Here is a 17,212-nt window from a genome sequence, read left to right as displayed (position 1 = left end):
AGTAAGGAAGGAATAAAATATGGCATGAGCAAGGGTGACTAAGGACTGGAAGAGAAGCAGAGAACAGTGTGAGGGAAGGAGTAAGGGCTATGATAAAGAATGAGGAAAGACTGAATTGGTAAAGGAATATGGTAAGAAATGAGGAAAGATGAATTACTTGCTAGGGCTACCTGAGGAAGCCCTTAGAGAGAGATCACAGGACCATAGAATCAGGTTTAGGGTGGTGTGGCATCACTCCCTGGTCATGGAGTGCATGTTACCTGGGCTAGTGGGTAAGACATTCACATGACCTTGCTGGCTGAGTGGAACTCCGTTTTTTCCTGTCCTTTCAGCTTGGAAACGGCCTGGAGCAAAGTTTGTTTCCCACTGAACATATTTGCAGCGCCTAGGAAGTCTAAGGCCTAATACCAGTTGCAGCCTCCATGTACTCTGCTACTGACAGCATCAAAATAGGCAGAGCAGCAAATGGAGTGGGGGGAAGACTGGAATCTGGACTGAGCAAGGAGAGAGCAAAGGGAGGGGTGTTTCTTAAATTAAGCTGTCCCTTATTTTTTATTGCTTCATAGCTTGAATTAGCTTTGGCCTACATAATTAAAATGGAGGATGACAAGGTACCAGCAGAGACAATTATTCTGTTGGGCTGCTTGCATGGTTCAGCTGCTTGCTGCACAGCTGCTGTAGGAAATGCAACGCCAGGAGTAGACACAGATCATTGTAGAGAGGGGGAGATGAATAAATGGGTTTCAGAGAACAAGGAGAATTCTAAATGCCAGCAAAGGGGTATGTGAGTCAGTCATTGGGAGAATACTATTATTGGATACGTAAGTAGGATTGTACAAAGCACTCAGAGGAGGGATGCTACTAGGAAAAGAAAAAGGAGAATTAATAAGTGAAGGTAGCATTTGGCTAAGTGACAGTGAATGAATGAGGCGATGTGCTCTCAGCACCATGAGCCAACATGGGGCCTGGAGTGAAAGCGGAGGGAGAATGCAGGGTGAATGTGGTGAGGGATGAAAAGACAGAGATCATGGACAACTGAGGAGGAGCATTATTGGAGACTGCTGAAATACAATGGAATGGCTGAGTGTGTGTTAAAAGACTCTACTTTGGCTTTTGGCAGAATAATGGTGACAAAGTGTTTCTGTTCTACTGTGTCAGGATTCAGGAAATAAATGAGGTGGAACTCCATGGGAGGAGAGGAAATGGATGTGTTGAGGAGGCAGGAGGAGGCCCAGGACTCAGCTGGAGCTAGCCATTGCAGAGGTGGATTAGGCTGGGATGGAAGAGTGATGTGGAGGAATAGTGTCCTGTTTTTCAAAAGGCAAAAGCTGCATTTGTCACTGACAAAGTCCTGTGGATTATGGCCATGGTTGAAAGGAGCGGTGCAGCACCAAGGTGTTTTGCATGAGTTCAAGCCAGCCATGGAGAATAATTAACCAGGATGAGGATGATTAGAGGGCTGGAGCACCTCTCCTGTGAGGACAGACTGAGGGATTTGGGGCTGTTCAATCTGGAGAAGAAAAGGCTCCAAGGAGACCTTATTGTGGACTTCCAGTATGTTAAGGGGGCCTACAAGAAAGCTGGGGAGGGACTTTTTAGGGTGTCAGGGAGTGATAGGACTAGGGGGAATGGAAAATAAATAGAAATGTGTAGATTCAGATTGGATATTAGGCAGAAGTTTTTCCCCATGAGGGTGGTGAGACACTGGAACACGTTGCTTGGGGAAGTGGTAGAAGCTCCATTCCTGGCGGTTTTTAGGGCCAGGCTGACTGTGGCTCTGAGCAACCTAATCTAGTGTGAGATGTCCCTGCCCATGGCAGGAGGGCTGGAACTGGATGAGCTTTGAGGTCCCTTCCAACCCTAACAATTCTATGATTCTATAACCAGCGCTCCTGGTACAGTCAACAACAAAGTTGCAGACTTCCTTGAGTCTGGAACACGCTGAACTTCAGACTTTTCTGTTTCCAAATCCAGGGCCACAGCCTAACAGCCCTTTCCCATGTGTCTGACTGGTCATCCTTGCAGCCTGAAGCTTTCTGTGCTAGCAAGTCTGCCCCAGCAGAGGCTGAGAAGTGCAGCCACCTCAGTGAATGGATCAGTCCAACTTGCAGCGGGGGCCAGGGCGTCTCCAGTCCTGGAGGAGGAGATTACTGAAGCCTTCAGTTTGGGTCCAGCTGGGAGCAGCACCAATTCTTATTTTGGTTTTGAGACTCCAAATTTCCAGCAAGCTGCTTTTTTGGCTAGCTTGGGTTGATTGAGTTGGTAGAGAGACAGATGTAGGTGGATAATGGGGAGAGGGGGTGGTAAGTGGCAGAGCTATTGCCTTAGAGAGAGGGAAGGATGCCGTGTAAGTACTGCCAGTCCCCATTCAGTGAGCAAGTGGTGAGTCAGGGGCAGATACTGAGTCAGCAAGAAGGCGGACGGGTAGGTAGGTGGGTGGAGCACCCTGGCTAGCTCGGTACGAGCCACTCAGCCACACCACTGCACTCGGCTCCTTGTGGGAAAGGTGCAGGCAGTGCTCCAGGCTACCTCACCCGGGTTTCTTCCCCTAACATGCAATTCCTTGGTCTGCCTTCCTGAGCCAGTGGGGCTTCAGAGAGGGTCCCTGCCCATGGCCTCTGGTGGGTACATTTTCTCCTGCTTGCAGACACTGCCTCTCTGCGGGGTGTGATAATAAAATAAGAGGAATGAAAACAGCTGGTGAAGGTAGGAGAGAGCCCTTCAGCCTGTCTCACCCCAAGGTATCACTCCTGCAGACAGGGAGCTGGTGGCAGGTAGGAGGAGGAAGAGGAAGAAGAAAGAAGGAAAGAAAAGAAGAAATGAAGTAGAAACGAGGGTGAGAGAGAGAAAATATTTGAGGGATGAAAAGAAATTACCATACGGCAGGATCCTGTTATTCAACCTAATTTTCAAAGGACTGCAGCTGTCGCACTGAGATAATCTGTTAATTATAACAGTCATTGTGTTTTGGCAATGGAAGGAAAAAACAGGCTCTAAACAAGGCAAGGTAGTGGGGAAAAAGGGAAGGGAGGCACAGCTAGCATGTCAAAATGCATGTCAGGCATTAGTTTGAATTATAGGTGAGTTGGCTGGGAGGAGGGTCCCTCCCCAGTGGGACCGAGCTGCCGCTGCCTGAGGGTGGAGAATGGAGGGAAGGTGGAAGCAGCCATGTGGAAACATAATGTTCTGTACTAGCGTGGGACTAGTCCTTGCTGAATCCAGGCAGCCACTGACCAGAGGAAGAGCTCTGGGGGGCTGAAATGCCCCCATTGGCCTATGCTGCCACAGCATTTCACTCTTGGGTCAGCTGAACTATCTTCTCCGTGTCCCTCCACATCTTTCCTCTGCTTCTGCCTCTCACCGGATCAGGAGTGCATCTGCTGTATTTGAACCATTGTCTGTAACAGCTTCTGCTTCTGACTGACTCTCCATTTGAAGGAAACCTGAGCACAGGGGCTGCCCCTTCTTTTGGCAGCTTGCAGACTAATGACTCAGGACAACAGACGTTCTGGCTGGGAAGGCCTTGCAAGGGCAGCCTCTTCCTTTCGTGGGAATGATGGCTATGGAGTTTTTATACTGGAGCTGTTCTGGGGTGCAGTTTGTCCTACTTGGAGAGAGGTCTCACTGCCAGCAAGGAAAGCTGTCTCAGATGGGTGCCCAGGGGAAGGTTAGCTAGAAGAGGAGAGCGTGTTGAAGGATTCTAGAAGGTCAATGCTTGTACCCTGCAGGAGTTTGCAGGCCTGGAGGTATCCTTTACAGGATGACTGGCCACGAGTACACCTTGTAATGTGATTGCTACCCTCAGCCAGCCCAGGACCTATGTGATTCCTTAGGCTATATCCCTCCAGCAAGAAACAGTAGTGAGCAAGGACTACCCCCTTCCATGCCCCTTCCTTGCCCTACCAGCAAGGTAGCATGTTTTGGGGCATTCCAAACAGCTGGCTTGCTGGGGATGTTTTATCATCCAGAAATACTGAAGATACGCTCAGTTTGAGTGAGAGCATCTCTCAAATACCTTGTGGACCTGCCATTTACAGCCAGCCCAGTGAAAGCCAGGAGGTCCTGTTGCAGGAATAGGGCAGCAAGGCCAGCATAAGACAGCAGATGTGTCACAGTAACCCTGAGGGGGTGGATGTCTTCGCAGTGACATCACATACAGCTCAAGAATTTCTCTTGGTCTCATGCTGGACATGCTGCCCTCCCCTGCAGCAGTGCCTCACACACAGAGCCAGGATGCCCAACCTGCTCCCTACAGAAGCTCCCTCCCATGCACCCAGAGCCCCCATTCCTGGCCTGCTCCCTGCAGCAATTCACGCACACTCACACAGAGCTGCCACTCCTGTTCCTTTCCCCACAGCAGCTCATGGAGAGCAGAGGCCACTCCTAGAGCAACTTGCTCCCATGTGCAGATGTACACAACCAGCCCTCACAGCCTGCTGTGATTCATGGTGGGGAACACATATAGGAGTGCTCCCCCTCCCCTTTTCCTACAGCCCTTCTCTCACACACAGACTCACACAACCAGAGTCATCTCCTGTGAGCCACGCATGCCCACGCACAGCCTGCGCTGCCACCACCGGCCCTGCAGCCCCACACCCATGGCCAACACTCCCACCCCTTTCTCCTCACTGACTCCTTCAGGCAAACACTCATGAACCCCACCCAGACACTCACAGCTGCTGCTTTCACTGAGTCATAGAATGGTTTGGGTTGGAAGGGACCTCCAAAGGTCATCTGTTCCAACCCCCTCTGCCGTAAGCAGAGACATTCTCAGCTAGATCAGGCTGCCTAGAGCCTCATCGAGCTTCAGCTTGAACGTCTCCAGGGATGGGGCCTCTCTGGGCAACCTGTTCTGGTCTCCCACTATTCTCACAGTAAAGAACTTGTTCCTAACATCCAACCTAAATCTACTCTTCTCTAGTTTGTAGCCATTGCCTCTCATCCCATCACTGCAGGTCTTTGTAAAACAATCTCCATCCTTCTTATAGGTCTCCTTCAGGTACTGGAAGGTTGCTATTAGGTCTCCCCAGAGCCTTCTCTTCTCCAGGCTGAACAGCCCCAGCTCCCTCAGCCTGTCTTTGTAGCAGAGGTGCTCCATCCCCCTGATCATTTTCATGGCCCTCCTCAGGACCCACTGCATCAGGTCTATGTCCTTTCCGTGCTGAGGGCTCCAGAGCTGGACACAGTACTCCAGGTGAGGTCTTACCAGAGCAAAGTGGCAGAATGGTCTCTCTCAATCTGCTGGCCACACTTCTTTTGATGCAGCCCAGGATATGATTTGCCTTCTGGGCTGCAAATGCACACTCTCTGCTCATGGCCAGCTTCTCATCCATCAGCACCTTCAAGTCATTTTCCACATGGTTGGTTCCCTCTGGCACTTTCTCCCTGCCAGGGATTCAGTGCTCATTCTCTGCTGCACAAAGTGATTAACCCCCATACACCCCTGGCCTGCATGGCTACCCCATCACCTACAGCAACTCTGTCACATATACTCCCCTTCTAACTTGTGCCCCTGGAGTCAACACCACCACCCCTTTCTCTTCAGAGACTCACATCCACATGAACTGGGGTTGTTTAGGCTGAAGAGGATGAGGTTGAGGAGAGACCTCATCACTCTCTACAACTACCTAAAAGGAGGTTGTAGTGAGGTGGGGGACAGCCTCTTCTTCCAGGTAATGAGTGATAGGATGAGAGGAAATCACAGTATCGCAGTATCACTAAGGTTGGAAGAGACCTCAAAGATCGAGTCCAACCTGTCACCACAGACCCCATGCCTAGACCATGGCACCAAGTGCCACGTCCAACCCCCTCTTGAACACCTCCAGGGATGGTGACTCCACCACCTCCCTGGGCAGCATATTCCAATGACTAATGACTCTCTTGGTGAAGAACTTTCTCCTCACCTCCAGCCTAAAATTCCCCTGGCACAGCCTTAAGTTGCACCAGGGGAGGTTTACTTTGGCCATTAGGAAAAATTTCTCCACTGCAAGGGTCACTGGGCACTGGAACAGGCTTCATGGTATCATAGTATCAGTTAGGGTTGGAAGGGACCACAAGGATCATCTAGTTCCAACCCCCCTGCCATGGGCAGGGACACCCCACACTAGATCAGGCTGGCCAGAGCCTCATCCAGCCTGGGCTTAAACACCTCCAGCGACGGGGCCTCAACCACTTCCCTGGACAACCCATTCCAGGGCTTCACCACTCTCATGGTGAAGAACCTCCTCCTCACATCCAGCTTCCCAGGAGTCCCCACCCCTGGAACTGTTTAAAAGTTGTTTGGATGAATTGCTTGGGGACATTCTCTAGCAGTTGTGCACAGGGAGATGTTAGGTGGTGGTTGGACTCGATGTTGCTTTAGCAGCCAGGTGATTCCACGATTCGTGCACACCCATGCACAGGCAGAGCCATCTTGCTGTTGCCCTCCCTGTGGCAGGTCCATGCAGGCGGTCACAGAGAGCCCATGCTCCCTCTCCATTGCCAACAGGAATTCTTTCTAAGCCTTTTCACTGCCTTATGCCTGGGCTCATGGGATGACATCAAAGGCAGTGATATTTCCCAGAGAGGGAGAGTGACAAAAGCAGCTTTACCGCTACTAATATTTTTTTTTATAGAACCTGTAATCTCTTGATTTCCTTCCTACCTGGAGAAGGCTGTTTCCCAAGCCTACCCCCATGCACAGCTATGTGGGCTGCTTCCCCAGGCTGTCTGGGTGGAGCTGGCTTGATGTAAATCCCCCTTAATCTGCAATAATCATATTAATATAAGAGGTAACCATTTTGCTTTGGAAAACAAAGGTGGCTTTCTGGCCTGCCAGGGAACTGCTGGCATGTGAAAGACCTTTCTGCCAACATTTATCACTCTAAAATAAGATTTAAGCTTCTAAAGCTCTCTCTTTTCTTTTATGCTTCTGAGCTGCTTCGGTTTTGTCCCCTGAGCTTTCCTATTCTCTCTTTCTTGCTGCCTAACAAATTAGGCATCTAATCGCTGCTGGGGAGGCACGGTGGGAGAGCAGGGGGTTTATATACAGACTCCTCTTGGCTTTTCTTCTTTTTTTTCCCCATGGTTAGTCTTCAAGCTGTTTGGCCCAGAAAAGGTTTTGAGTCAAGGGCTGTGCATTTGCTTGAGCCTGGGTGAGTGTGTATGGCAGGTGGAACTTCAGGTTAACACCTAAACCTTTCCCATGCCCTGAACTGACCAAAAGCCAGGGCTGCAGAGCAGCATCTCCTCAGGGTAGTCCTGCAGCCTGTGTTTCAATTTTCTGCCCTTCCTCTCTGCAGGGCTCCATTGTTGCTGGCTGGAATTTGAGCACTGAGAGCATCCTTGCAGCAGTGTCCTGTGAGAAGCAGCTGAGATCCTCTGTGGGCTTCCTCACCACAGTGTCCTGCCAGGATCCTAGCACTTTGAACTTCCATGTGTCATGGACAGCTGGAGTTTGGGAGCTGTGAGCTTCCTCCCCACTCATGGCAGGGACAGCCCAACTTTCAGAGGGGTGATTTTTCTCCCAGCAGGCACTATGGGGTCAATGTATAGTGAAATGAATCTGCCCAGAGCTGAACCATGAGATTTCCCTTGTGGCAGTGCTCTGCCAAAACTCGGAGAGCCTCCAACAGTGAGTGGTCACCCTTCAGCAGGACTCACTCATACCAGTTCAACCTCTGTAAGGGATGAAGGCTTGGTCTGATTGGTGACATGAAAACACCTTTCTGTTGCATGACTTTCTAGGGTAGCTCTACAACTTCTCTTTTATTTTTGTGTTTCTGCCAAGGCCAGCTCTTCTCTCCTCCAGGTTTTTGAAGCTACAGGACCAGTTGCAAACAAATGGGATGGGTCTCAGAGATGCTGAGATTTTACATGTTCCATGAAAATAGGGTGATAAATTAGTGAATAGAGAAAGTGAGAGAGAAAACTTTGCAGAGATCCATTAAAGCATAGAGAGCTGTGTGTGCCCAACCCTAACTGGACATCAGAGAAGCTGCAGGAGAAGACATTCTTGCTCTCTCTCTCGCGCACATGCACACAAATGATTTTCAGGTCACAAAGGGCTGTGTCATCAGGCTTCCTGATCCCTCTTCTCTTGGTCTCAAGCTGCTCAGAGATGCTGGAACACCTCAGGGCACAGCCACAGTTTTTTTACACCATGGCTCAGTGGTAACTCCTGCAATAAATGGCAGCATCCCTGATAGCAGTGGGGCTGGTAGGGAAGGGGCTGCTGTTGTCTGTCACACCCCTGCTGTGAGCTTCTCCCACAACCCTCTCACCACAGACAAGGTCAACAGGAAGGACCATCTCCAGGTGGTGATTTGAAGCATCTGCACTGATGCTCAGACCAGTAAGTATCCCAGAAACTATCCAGTAGGTGTGGAGAGTCCCTTAAAGTAGGGCACCAACTCCCAGTCTGACACACCTCTGGGAGAGTGGTTAGGGAGATCCTGGGAGGATCCTTGAAGTCAAGAGATGCAGGGGCAAAGCCTGGAGGAGGTGGAGTTTTTGCCCTGAGGCCCACCAGGAGCAGGCAGCACACTGAGCTGGGAAGAGGGCTGATGCCCAGCTGCAGCACAAAGCATAAGAAAGCAGCAGGAGCTTTGGCCTGGTTTCGGGGTGTCCCTAGAGGAGCCAAGAATGTTTGGCAGGCTTTTAATGCATGCATTTCTAATGGCAGGCTCTTAGCACCGTTTAAGCAAGGGTAGAATTAAGTGATGGCTTTTCCAGTGCAGTGGGCCCCAGGAGGACAAGGTTGACAGGGTCAGAATTTCAGGCCCAAATTGCTGCTGGTGGTGGCTTTTCTGGTTGCTTTTTCATAGTGTGGTCTCTATAATTTGTATCCTCACTCATGGTCTTTCTAACCACCCAGCTCCCTGTTTGCCCCTGTGCCTCATATCATTCCTGCCCATACTTTGAGTGGTTGTACTGTAACCTGGTCTTATACCTGGAAATCTAACTAGTGACTGTACTCCTGTGTCATCCCCTGTGCCACCTTGATCCTTGAACCAAAGGGCTGTCTGGGACTATCAGAACAACCATCTCCTGATTTACATTTGGGGGTCTCCTCCCTCCCTTTTCCCCTCCCTCCCTTTTCCCCTCCCTCCCTTTTCCCCTCCCTATTCTCTCCTCTGGACAGGGGAATCATCCTGTCCTTCTGCTCTTTTCCATGCACTCTGGTGCAAAGAAATGCCAATAAATATTGAAGCAGCTGCTAGCAGGAAGAAATAAACCTGAGGGAAACCATTGGGAACTTGGGGCTGATGGGCTGACTTTGTACCAGCCAAGAAGGGTACACATGGACACAATGACATTAGTGTTCCTTGGTGCTCCTGCACACATGAGGATGGCCAGAAACCAAAGGCATGTTTGTAACAGCCATTTAGGTTACACTGAAGAGTGCTGGAGCCCTACAGACAGCTATAGGCTCAACATACAGGGGTGGTGACCTTGTACCAACCTTATAAAATAGATCCCACATCCCTACTTTGCCTCTTGTCTGTAACTCCAGTCTCCCATCAAACCAGGCTCTCCACAACTCATGTGTCCCCATTCCTCAGATCTCCTGTGGGATGGAGTTGCTTGCCCTTGTTCTTGCCCATTCTTCTCCATCCCTGTTTCTTTGTGTTCTTTTGCTGGAGAAGCAGGAGAGGGAGGGAAACAGCCAACTCCACTGTCAGCACCTTTCAGGCCAGCACAAAGGACCTGTGGAGTGTTGCTTCCTTGTGTTGCTGGATTCCAACACCATCTGATTTATGTTCATTTAGCTCTGGACAGCTGAGGGAGGGCATGGTGCTGACCCCCATCCTTTGCTTCCCCTTGCCTGTCAATTGCCAGCTGTTCCCTAAAAGGCAGGACGTGGCTGTGGTGGAGCTGGAGACTGGCACTCCTGTGGCAGTGCTGCAGCAGGGACTGGTGGCACAGTGATGAGCTGAAAGGGGAGCAGGGCTGGAGGAGGCCACAGATTGGGCTGGCCTCAAGGCCCTTAAAACCAGTGCAATAGTGAGAAGATGGATGCCACCGGGGGAAGAATGGCAGGGTTCGCATATGTCTTGCACATAGCTGCTCTAGAGACCCAAGAGGATCAATGTGTTCAGTTTGAGGAAGGGCTTGGCTTTTGCTTTGGCCTGTGGCTGAGGCAAGGTTGCACAGCCATTGCAGGAGATAGACTTGAAGCAGGTCTTGTCTGCATGGTCCCCTTGTTTTACAGAATCATAGAATTGTTTAAGCTGGAAAAGACCCTTAAGGTCATCAAGTCCAACTGTTAACCTACCACTGCCCACCAGTAAGCCGTTATCACTCAGCACTACATCCCTGGGCAGTTTGCTCCAAAGCCTGACAACCCTTTCAGTGAAGACAATTTTCCTAATAGCCAATCTCAACCTCCCCTGGTTCAACTTGAAGGCATTCCTTCTTGTTCTATCATTTGTTACTTGAGAGAAGAGACTGACAGCCACCTTGTTTCAACAAGCCTCCTTTCAGATAGTTGTAGAGAGTGATAAGGTCACCACCTTCTTTTCCATCCACTCCCTAACCTAGTCACCACTTGCTTTTTCAGGCTGCTAGGAAATCTCCTTCCCCAACCCCTCTCTGTGCTACTTGAGTGCAGCTCCCTGATTGGGATGGGGTAGCTTATAACAATTACTGGAGAGGAGCTGCAGAGGAGTGTGGTGGTGGCCTCAGAGTTTCTCCCTGTGAACCATAAACAAGCTACATCAGGCACTGATGACTTCAGCCCAACATTTGGAGCAGCCTGCCCTACCAGAAGAGGTCAAATCAAAGGGGCTGAGAGATTCCTGTGTGGAGCTGGATGTTTTGCAGGGTATTTGGTGAGGTGAGACAGACAGGCCAAGGTATAGTGCTCATAGAAGGACGCTGACTAAAATCTGGGCTAAGCTTTTCATTGCTTGATGAGGGGCACCCTCTGGCCTCTTCAGGGTGGACACACTTTTGCCGTCAAATGTGCGCAAAAGCATGATTGTATTTGCCACAGTTTTGTTCAGTGGAAGAGACCAGGCCAAGTGAAGGAGCATCAGAGAGAAAAGTAAAGGGACAGAGAAGGCGTGGATGTTTGGCTGGATCTCTGCATGGAGTCACCTCTGGAAAAGGTGGAACAAGGCAAGGGACAGGCGCTGAAGAATATGAGAAGCCTGGGGGTCTCAACCTGTAGAGTGCCAGATGTGCCTCTTCTCTGATGCATCTGGGGAGACAGTGTCAGGAAATTATTTCTCATTGGATTATAAAGCTGAGAAACAAAGCAACAGACTGTAAAAACCTCTGCCTTCTGCTTCAGTGCTGGCTGATGCAAAGCTGAGGCAGCAGCTGGAGGCCATCATATGACAACCACAAATGACATGAGTTTCGGGGCCTCAGATGATGAGCTGTGGGGAACAGAGGCTTTCTTTCTGTCTTTTCCATTGGTCTGGCTCTTCTTTCCCTCCCCTTCTCCATCTTGGCTTTACTTTTTGGATTATTGAATATTTAAGTGTTTCTCTGTGACACTATCTCTGATCCTTTAATCCAGCTGTCCTGGTAATTCCACAGCCCCAAATCAGCTCAGATTTCGCCACAGACGTAAGCCTTGCTCCTCAAGGGTTCACTCCTCCCCCATTTATCTTCCTTCATTTTATTTCTGCCCTTTGTGTCTCTCTGCTAGAAATTGGTTCGGCTTTGGCAGCACAAGCTCCAGCGGTATCCTCAGTGAGCAGTCTTGCCCCAAAATGAAAGGGGCAAGAAGGAATCTTTATTTTTCATTAACTAAGAATCTTTCCTCTATTTTTTTTTTATTGGTTTATAGCTCCTCAAAATTAAAAATAAAAAAGAACACAAAAAGTGTGATGCCTATGTTCTAGCTGCTCTATGAAGTTATTTCCTTTGAGAACACCCCTGCCAGGCTCCTGTCTCAGCTCAGCAGGAGGAGAGTTGAAGCTGTAGCTGGAGGGAAAGGTGCTCCAGGCTGCCCTTCTCAGTCAGAATCAGGATCTTGCCCATAGCCCAAACCCACACTGAAGCAAGTGTCACTTTGATGCTGATTCCTGCAAGGTGTCCTTTCCCACAGCAGTTCAGAAGCCCCCAAGGAAAGGTGGCAAAGCGGGAGGGCGGAAGCTGTGCACCTCTCTTTGGAGGGGGTTAGTCAGGCGATGTGTTCCAGCTCAGGACTGCTGGCATTTCTGGGTGAGAGACTGGAGGCTGGTGTTTGACACACTGCTTACACCCTGCCTCCCCTCAGCATGTTCAAGCCAGGCTGGCTCACCTCAACAGCCTTGTCGCTGCACCAAGCGGCAGGGACAATTTTTAGAGCACAAGTGGTTACACGTGGCTTGAATTATTTATCCCTCTTGCATCAAGGAAGGAAGGAAATAAAGAAAAAAGTGTTAGTTTTTTTTCTTGTCGGGGGAAGAGATTTATGTGTGTCTTCTCTGCTTCATGTATTCTGTGCACACCTCCTTCAGGTGGCTGAAAATCCATGGCTCTGGATGTGCCTGTGGCTGGCCTTTGTTTACACTAGGAGTTTTGAGCTGCCTGCAGTAACAGCCATGTATTTCCCACCCTCCATCCCCTTCCCCTGCTATCCCCATGCCACTGCCTTCCCCCAGCTCCCTGTCTGTGTTCACATTACTTCAGGGAACCCAGGTACCCTTCTGCGTTCCTCTGATACAGGAGTATACAGTGAGGGTTCCCTTCTCAAAGGCTTATCAGCGTGCCAGGCATCCTCTCTTGCTTGAACCCTCTCCCTCTCCCACCCCCATAATCCTGTGTCTTCCCCAACTTCCTTTTCTGATGAAACCTTGCTGTCAATACTCTTATCACAAAGACCCCTCCGACTGATGTCTCTTCTTGTCTCCCCTGTGTTTTGTTTTCCAGATTCCAGTGACAGATGGATCTCTCTCGTGCGCACTTGCTCTTTCCCTCTCTGGTGGTTTTTTTTGGGTTTGATGTGTTTGATCTGAAGCTCTGAAGCTTCTCAGAGGGAACTCTGGAGAGAAGGAAGAGAAGGAGAAGAAACCAAGGAACTGTGAGAGACAGAGGAGGCAGCCCTGCCTTGTTCTTGTGATTTGGAAATCACACCGTGGAGGGATGGGGGAAGACTAGAGGCAGGGAGAACTTGGTTTGCTTCTGGGGGTGAGTTTAGTTTGGGTGGGGGGTGGGTGGGAGGGAGAAAACTGGAGAAGGTGAGTCCCTCATCAGACAAGATTAGTTATCCTCAGTCTAAATTTTTGTTTAGAAAAGAAGCACAAGGTAGTTCCCTTCCAGACCAGTCATCCACACTCATAGCTTTTGGGTGTGCTGGAAGCAGACTGTGGCTGTTCCGCCTGCTCCATGCTCCTGGCTTGACCTGGAGGGCAAAAAGGAAGAATGGTGACGACACCCACTAGAACTGGGATGCTCTTGCCCTTCCATTGCTAAACCCTAGTTACTGCTCCTTTCTCTTCCCCCTTGCCCCTTAATTTCCTTTCACTGTGGTCCTGAGATTTGGGGTTGGTTTGTTTCTTCTATTTATTTTGTCTCCTGATGAGGGCACCACTGCAGACCATGATGTGCCTGGGGTTGTGGACAGCTGCCCTGCTCTGCTTGTTTTCCCCTGGCACTGTGCGAGGTGACTGCTGGCTGATCGAGGGGGACAAAGGTTATGTGTGGCTGGCCATCTGCAGCCAGAACCAGCCCCCATATGAGACCATCCCCCAGCATATCAACAGCACGGTGCACGACTTGCGGCTGAATGAGAATAAGCTCAAAGTGGTGCTGTACTCCTCCCTCAACCGCTTTGGCAACCTGACTGATTTAAACCTGACCAAGAATGAGATCTCCTACATTGAGGACGGGGCTTTCATGGGCCAGTCAAACCTCCAGGTCTTACAGCTGGGCTACAACAAGCTCACCAACCTGACGGAGGGCATGCTGCGGGGCATGGCCCGTCTCCAGTTCCTCTTTGTGCAGCACAACCTAATCGAGCTGGTCACCCCAACTGCCTTCTCGGAGTGCCCCAGCTTGATTAGCATTGACCTGTCATCTAACCGTCTCAGCCGCCTGGAGGGGAACACTTTCACCAGCTTGAGCAATCTGATGGTGTGTGAGCTGGCTGGGAACCCCTTCAACTGCGACTGCAGCCTCTACAGCTTTCTTAACTGGCTGGCGCTCTTCAACAATGTCACCAAGAACTATGACCGGCTGCAGTGTGAGACTCCCCGGGAGTTCGCTGGCTACCCGCTCCTGGTACCTCGGCCTCACCACAACCGCAATGCCATCACCATCTTCCAGTCCATGTGCAGAGGTGGCACCATCCCCTCCCTCTCCAGGGTCAACCCCACCCCTTATACACCTGACTCCCAGAGAGATCTCGATGAAGGCTCAGCCATCAGCCCTGGTGACTTCCTCTCAGTCAAGCCTCCAGCCTCCTCCACTACTGACTCCTCCTTCAGTCCCAGCATCAAGCTCCACGACGTCACCATCACCTCAGCCATTCTGATGGTAACCATCCCGATGCCCTACAGTAAGATGTATGTGCTGGTCCAATACAACAACAGCTATGTTTCTGACATAGCCACACTGAAAAGCAAGAAAGAATATGTCACCGTCAACAAGCTGAAGGCCCACACTGATTATACCTTCTGTGTGGCCTCCATCCGCAACAACAGGCGCTACAACCACACTTGCCTGACCTTTGCAACCCGGAGCAAAGGCAGGGAGGACCCTATTTCCAGTACTTCCACAACTACCCACTATATCATGACCACCCTGGGCTGCCTCTTTGGGATGGTCATTGTCCTGGGGGTGGTGTACTACTGCCTGCGGAAGCGGAGGATGCAGGAGGAGAAACAAAAGTCCCTCAATGTCAAAAAGACCATTCTGGAAATGCGCTATGGGTCAGACATTGATACCAGTACCATGGTCCATCCTTCCCAGAAGCTGGGTGAGCCACCAGTCATCCCTGTCTCAAGGATGTCCTCCATCCCTTCCATGATTGGGGAGAAGTTGCCCCCATCAAAGTCAATAGAGGCTGGGATGGAGACTCCTAAAGTCACCACTAAAGGTAACTACATTGAGGTACGGACTGGTGGTGGGGATGGGCTGGAGCGAACCCAGCGGGATGAGGATCTGAGAGAGCTTGACAATGGGCAAGGCTCAGCTGCTGAGATCTCTACTATAGCCAAGGAGGTAGACAAGGTCAACCAGATCATCAACAACTGCATTGATGCCCTCAAGCTGGACACAGCCTCTTTCCTGGGTGGTGGGACTGGTGTTGACTCAGAAATGGCCTTTGAGTGCCAGTCCATCCCAGCCAGCTCTTCGGGTGGGCTAGAGCGGCCCAGCTTTCTTTCCCCAGCCTACAAGGAAAGCTCCCACCACCCTTTGCAGCGTCAGCTCAGCGCTGATGCAGCCGTGGCCAGAAAGACCTGCAGTGTGTCCTCTAGTGGCTCCATCAAGAGCGCCAAGGTCTTCAGCTTGGATGTGCCTGACCACCCACCACTCAGCAAGTCTGACTCCAAATACATTGAGAAGGGCAGCCCACTCAACAGCCCTTTGGATCGTCTTCCCTTGGTGTCCCCGGGCGCCATCCACCACTTGGAGGTGAAGCCTTCTTACCATTGCAGTGAGCACCGTCACTCCTTCCCGGCCCTGTACTATGAGGAAAGTGCAGACACCTTGAGCCAGAGGGTGTCATTCCTCAAGCCACTCTCCAGGTCCAAGCGAGACTCCACGTATTCCCAGCTCTCCCCCAGACACTACTTCTCAGGCTACTCTTCCAGCCCTGAGTACTCATCAGAGAGCACCCACAAGATCTGGGAGCGGTTCCGGCCTTACAAGAAGCACCACAGGGAGGAGGTTTACATGGCGGCTGGGCATGCCCTGCGGAAGAAAGTTCAGTTTGCCAAGGACGAGGATCTGCATGACATCCTGGATTACTGGAAAGGAGTCTCTGCTCAGCAGAAGCTGTGACTCTCCCTTGCTCTTTCCAAGGAAAAACAAAACAAACAGAACAAAAACAAACCAAGATCCCCCTCCCCAACAGCCAGAACAAAAACACAACCCATGCCACTTGACTGTGAAAAATAAACACCAACAAAATCCTCCCAACAAAGACAAAACTGACAGAATCGTTTCTTAAAGTTTACAACAACAACAAAACAACAACAACAAACTCTCTCACACACAGACACACAGACACACACACACGCCAAATTGTTTCTACTGTGTTATGGGGACCATTGTTCTGCCCGCAGATGGCTGGGAGGAGTGTCCTGCTCTGACACTGTGGTAACAACACTGGAGCAGGGCTGGGTGGGAATGGCCTGGGAGGGGGTGGCAGCAGTGGCAGGGGGAGGGCAGGGATAGACACTCACTGGACATGAAACAGTTGTGAACTCTTGCTCTTTCTGTTCCCGTTGAGGGTTGGTTCTTCTTTTGGATGGGAGGGGAGGACTTTGGTTTAGAAAGCTTGTCTGCCCACCTGATACACCTGGTTTCCCAACTCTTCTTTCATTACTCATTTTCCCCTCATTTCTTTAGGCAGTGGAGGCCTGTCCCCTTCCAAGATAGGTGGGATTTATTGGGAGAAACTATCTGCTTCTTTGCCTTTGCCCTTCCCCACCCTTCTCTGTCAAATCTCCCTAGGCTTGCACTTTCTGTCTAGATCTTTCATGAACCTCCATTCTCCCTAGAGGAAGGAGAAGAGGTGTCAAGGAACAAGAGAGGTAGGACCTGTGTGCAACAGCTCTGTGCCCTTTGCTGATCTTCCTGGCTCCCTTCTCCTGCCATGTTGTTGATGCTGAATACCAGCAATTCTGGAGTGACAGGGCCTGCTCAGAGGTAGTTGGTGGGATGGTATGAATGTGCTCTTTGTCATGGCAAGCCAAGACCTCAAGGAGTGGTGGAGGAAAAGACAGGAAGGTCTAGTCTCTTAGAGGTGTAAAGGTTTCCCAACTCTCCACAAATCTCACAGGTCAGAGGTCCTCCCCACCATACACACTTACACTCAAGCTGCCCTTGTACACTAAGTTTGCTACTTAGTCTGTTCATGTTTCCTTTGCTGTAAGGAAGGGACCTTGAGAGGAGCTCAGAACAAGTTCTACATGAAGCTTTTGCAGCTCTTCCCAACTGCCTTGCACCATGGAGTATGGGGTGGATATGCACAAGAAGAGCATCACCCAGTGTCAAGGGTAGGATTTGAGTTGCTCACATCACTGGGTTGATAGAAAAGCCACAAAGTGGATTCTGCTCAAATAGGCTG

The 17,212-nt window shown here is 50.5% G+C and overlaps 1 protein-coding gene and 1 long non-coding RNA gene across 2 annotated transcripts in view; both read left to right on the top strand.

Moving 5' to 3' along the window:
* Positions 1 to 13,097, top strand: part of LOC137442736 (uncharacterized) — a 55,223-nt gene extending 42,126 nt beyond the window's left edge. Inside the window, exon 3 of the long non-coding RNA XR_010987761.1 lies at positions 12,847 to 13,097. This is a non-coding gene — a long non-coding RNA (uncharacterized lncRNA). The remainder of the gene's footprint in view (positions 1 to 12,846) is intronic.
* Positions 13,098 to 13,146: 49 nt separating this feature from the next.
* On the top strand, positions 13,147 to 16,260 carry ELFN2 (extracellular leucine rich repeat and fibronectin type III domain containing 2). The gene has a single exon (XM_068142385.1). It carries the CDS (start codon positions 13,495 to 13,497, stop codon positions 15,919 to 15,921), a length of 2,427 nt encoding a protein of 808 aa, XP_067998486.1. The 5' UTR covers positions 13,147 to 13,494; the 3' UTR covers positions 15,922 to 16,260.
* Positions 16,261 to 17,212: the final 952 nt, after the last annotated feature.

The sequence above is a fragment of the Melanerpes formicivorus genome, unplaced genomic scaffold (assembly GCF_026170545.1).
Source record: "Melanerpes formicivorus ecotype bairdi unplaced genomic scaffold, bMelFor1.0.p_v2 SCAF_8, whole genome shotgun sequence".
Lineage (NCBI taxonomy): Eukaryota > Metazoa > Chordata > Aves > Piciformes > Picidae > Melanerpes > Melanerpes formicivorus.
Note: the sequence above shows the minus strand (reverse complement) of the source record. Positions and strands in the feature narration are given on the sequence as shown.

Bases quoted from the DNA above. Each gene is read 5' to 3' on its own strand.
- ELFN2 (XM_068142385.1), top strand. From the start codon at position 13,495: ATGAGGGCACCACTGCAGACCATGATGTGCCTGGGGTTGTGGACAGCT.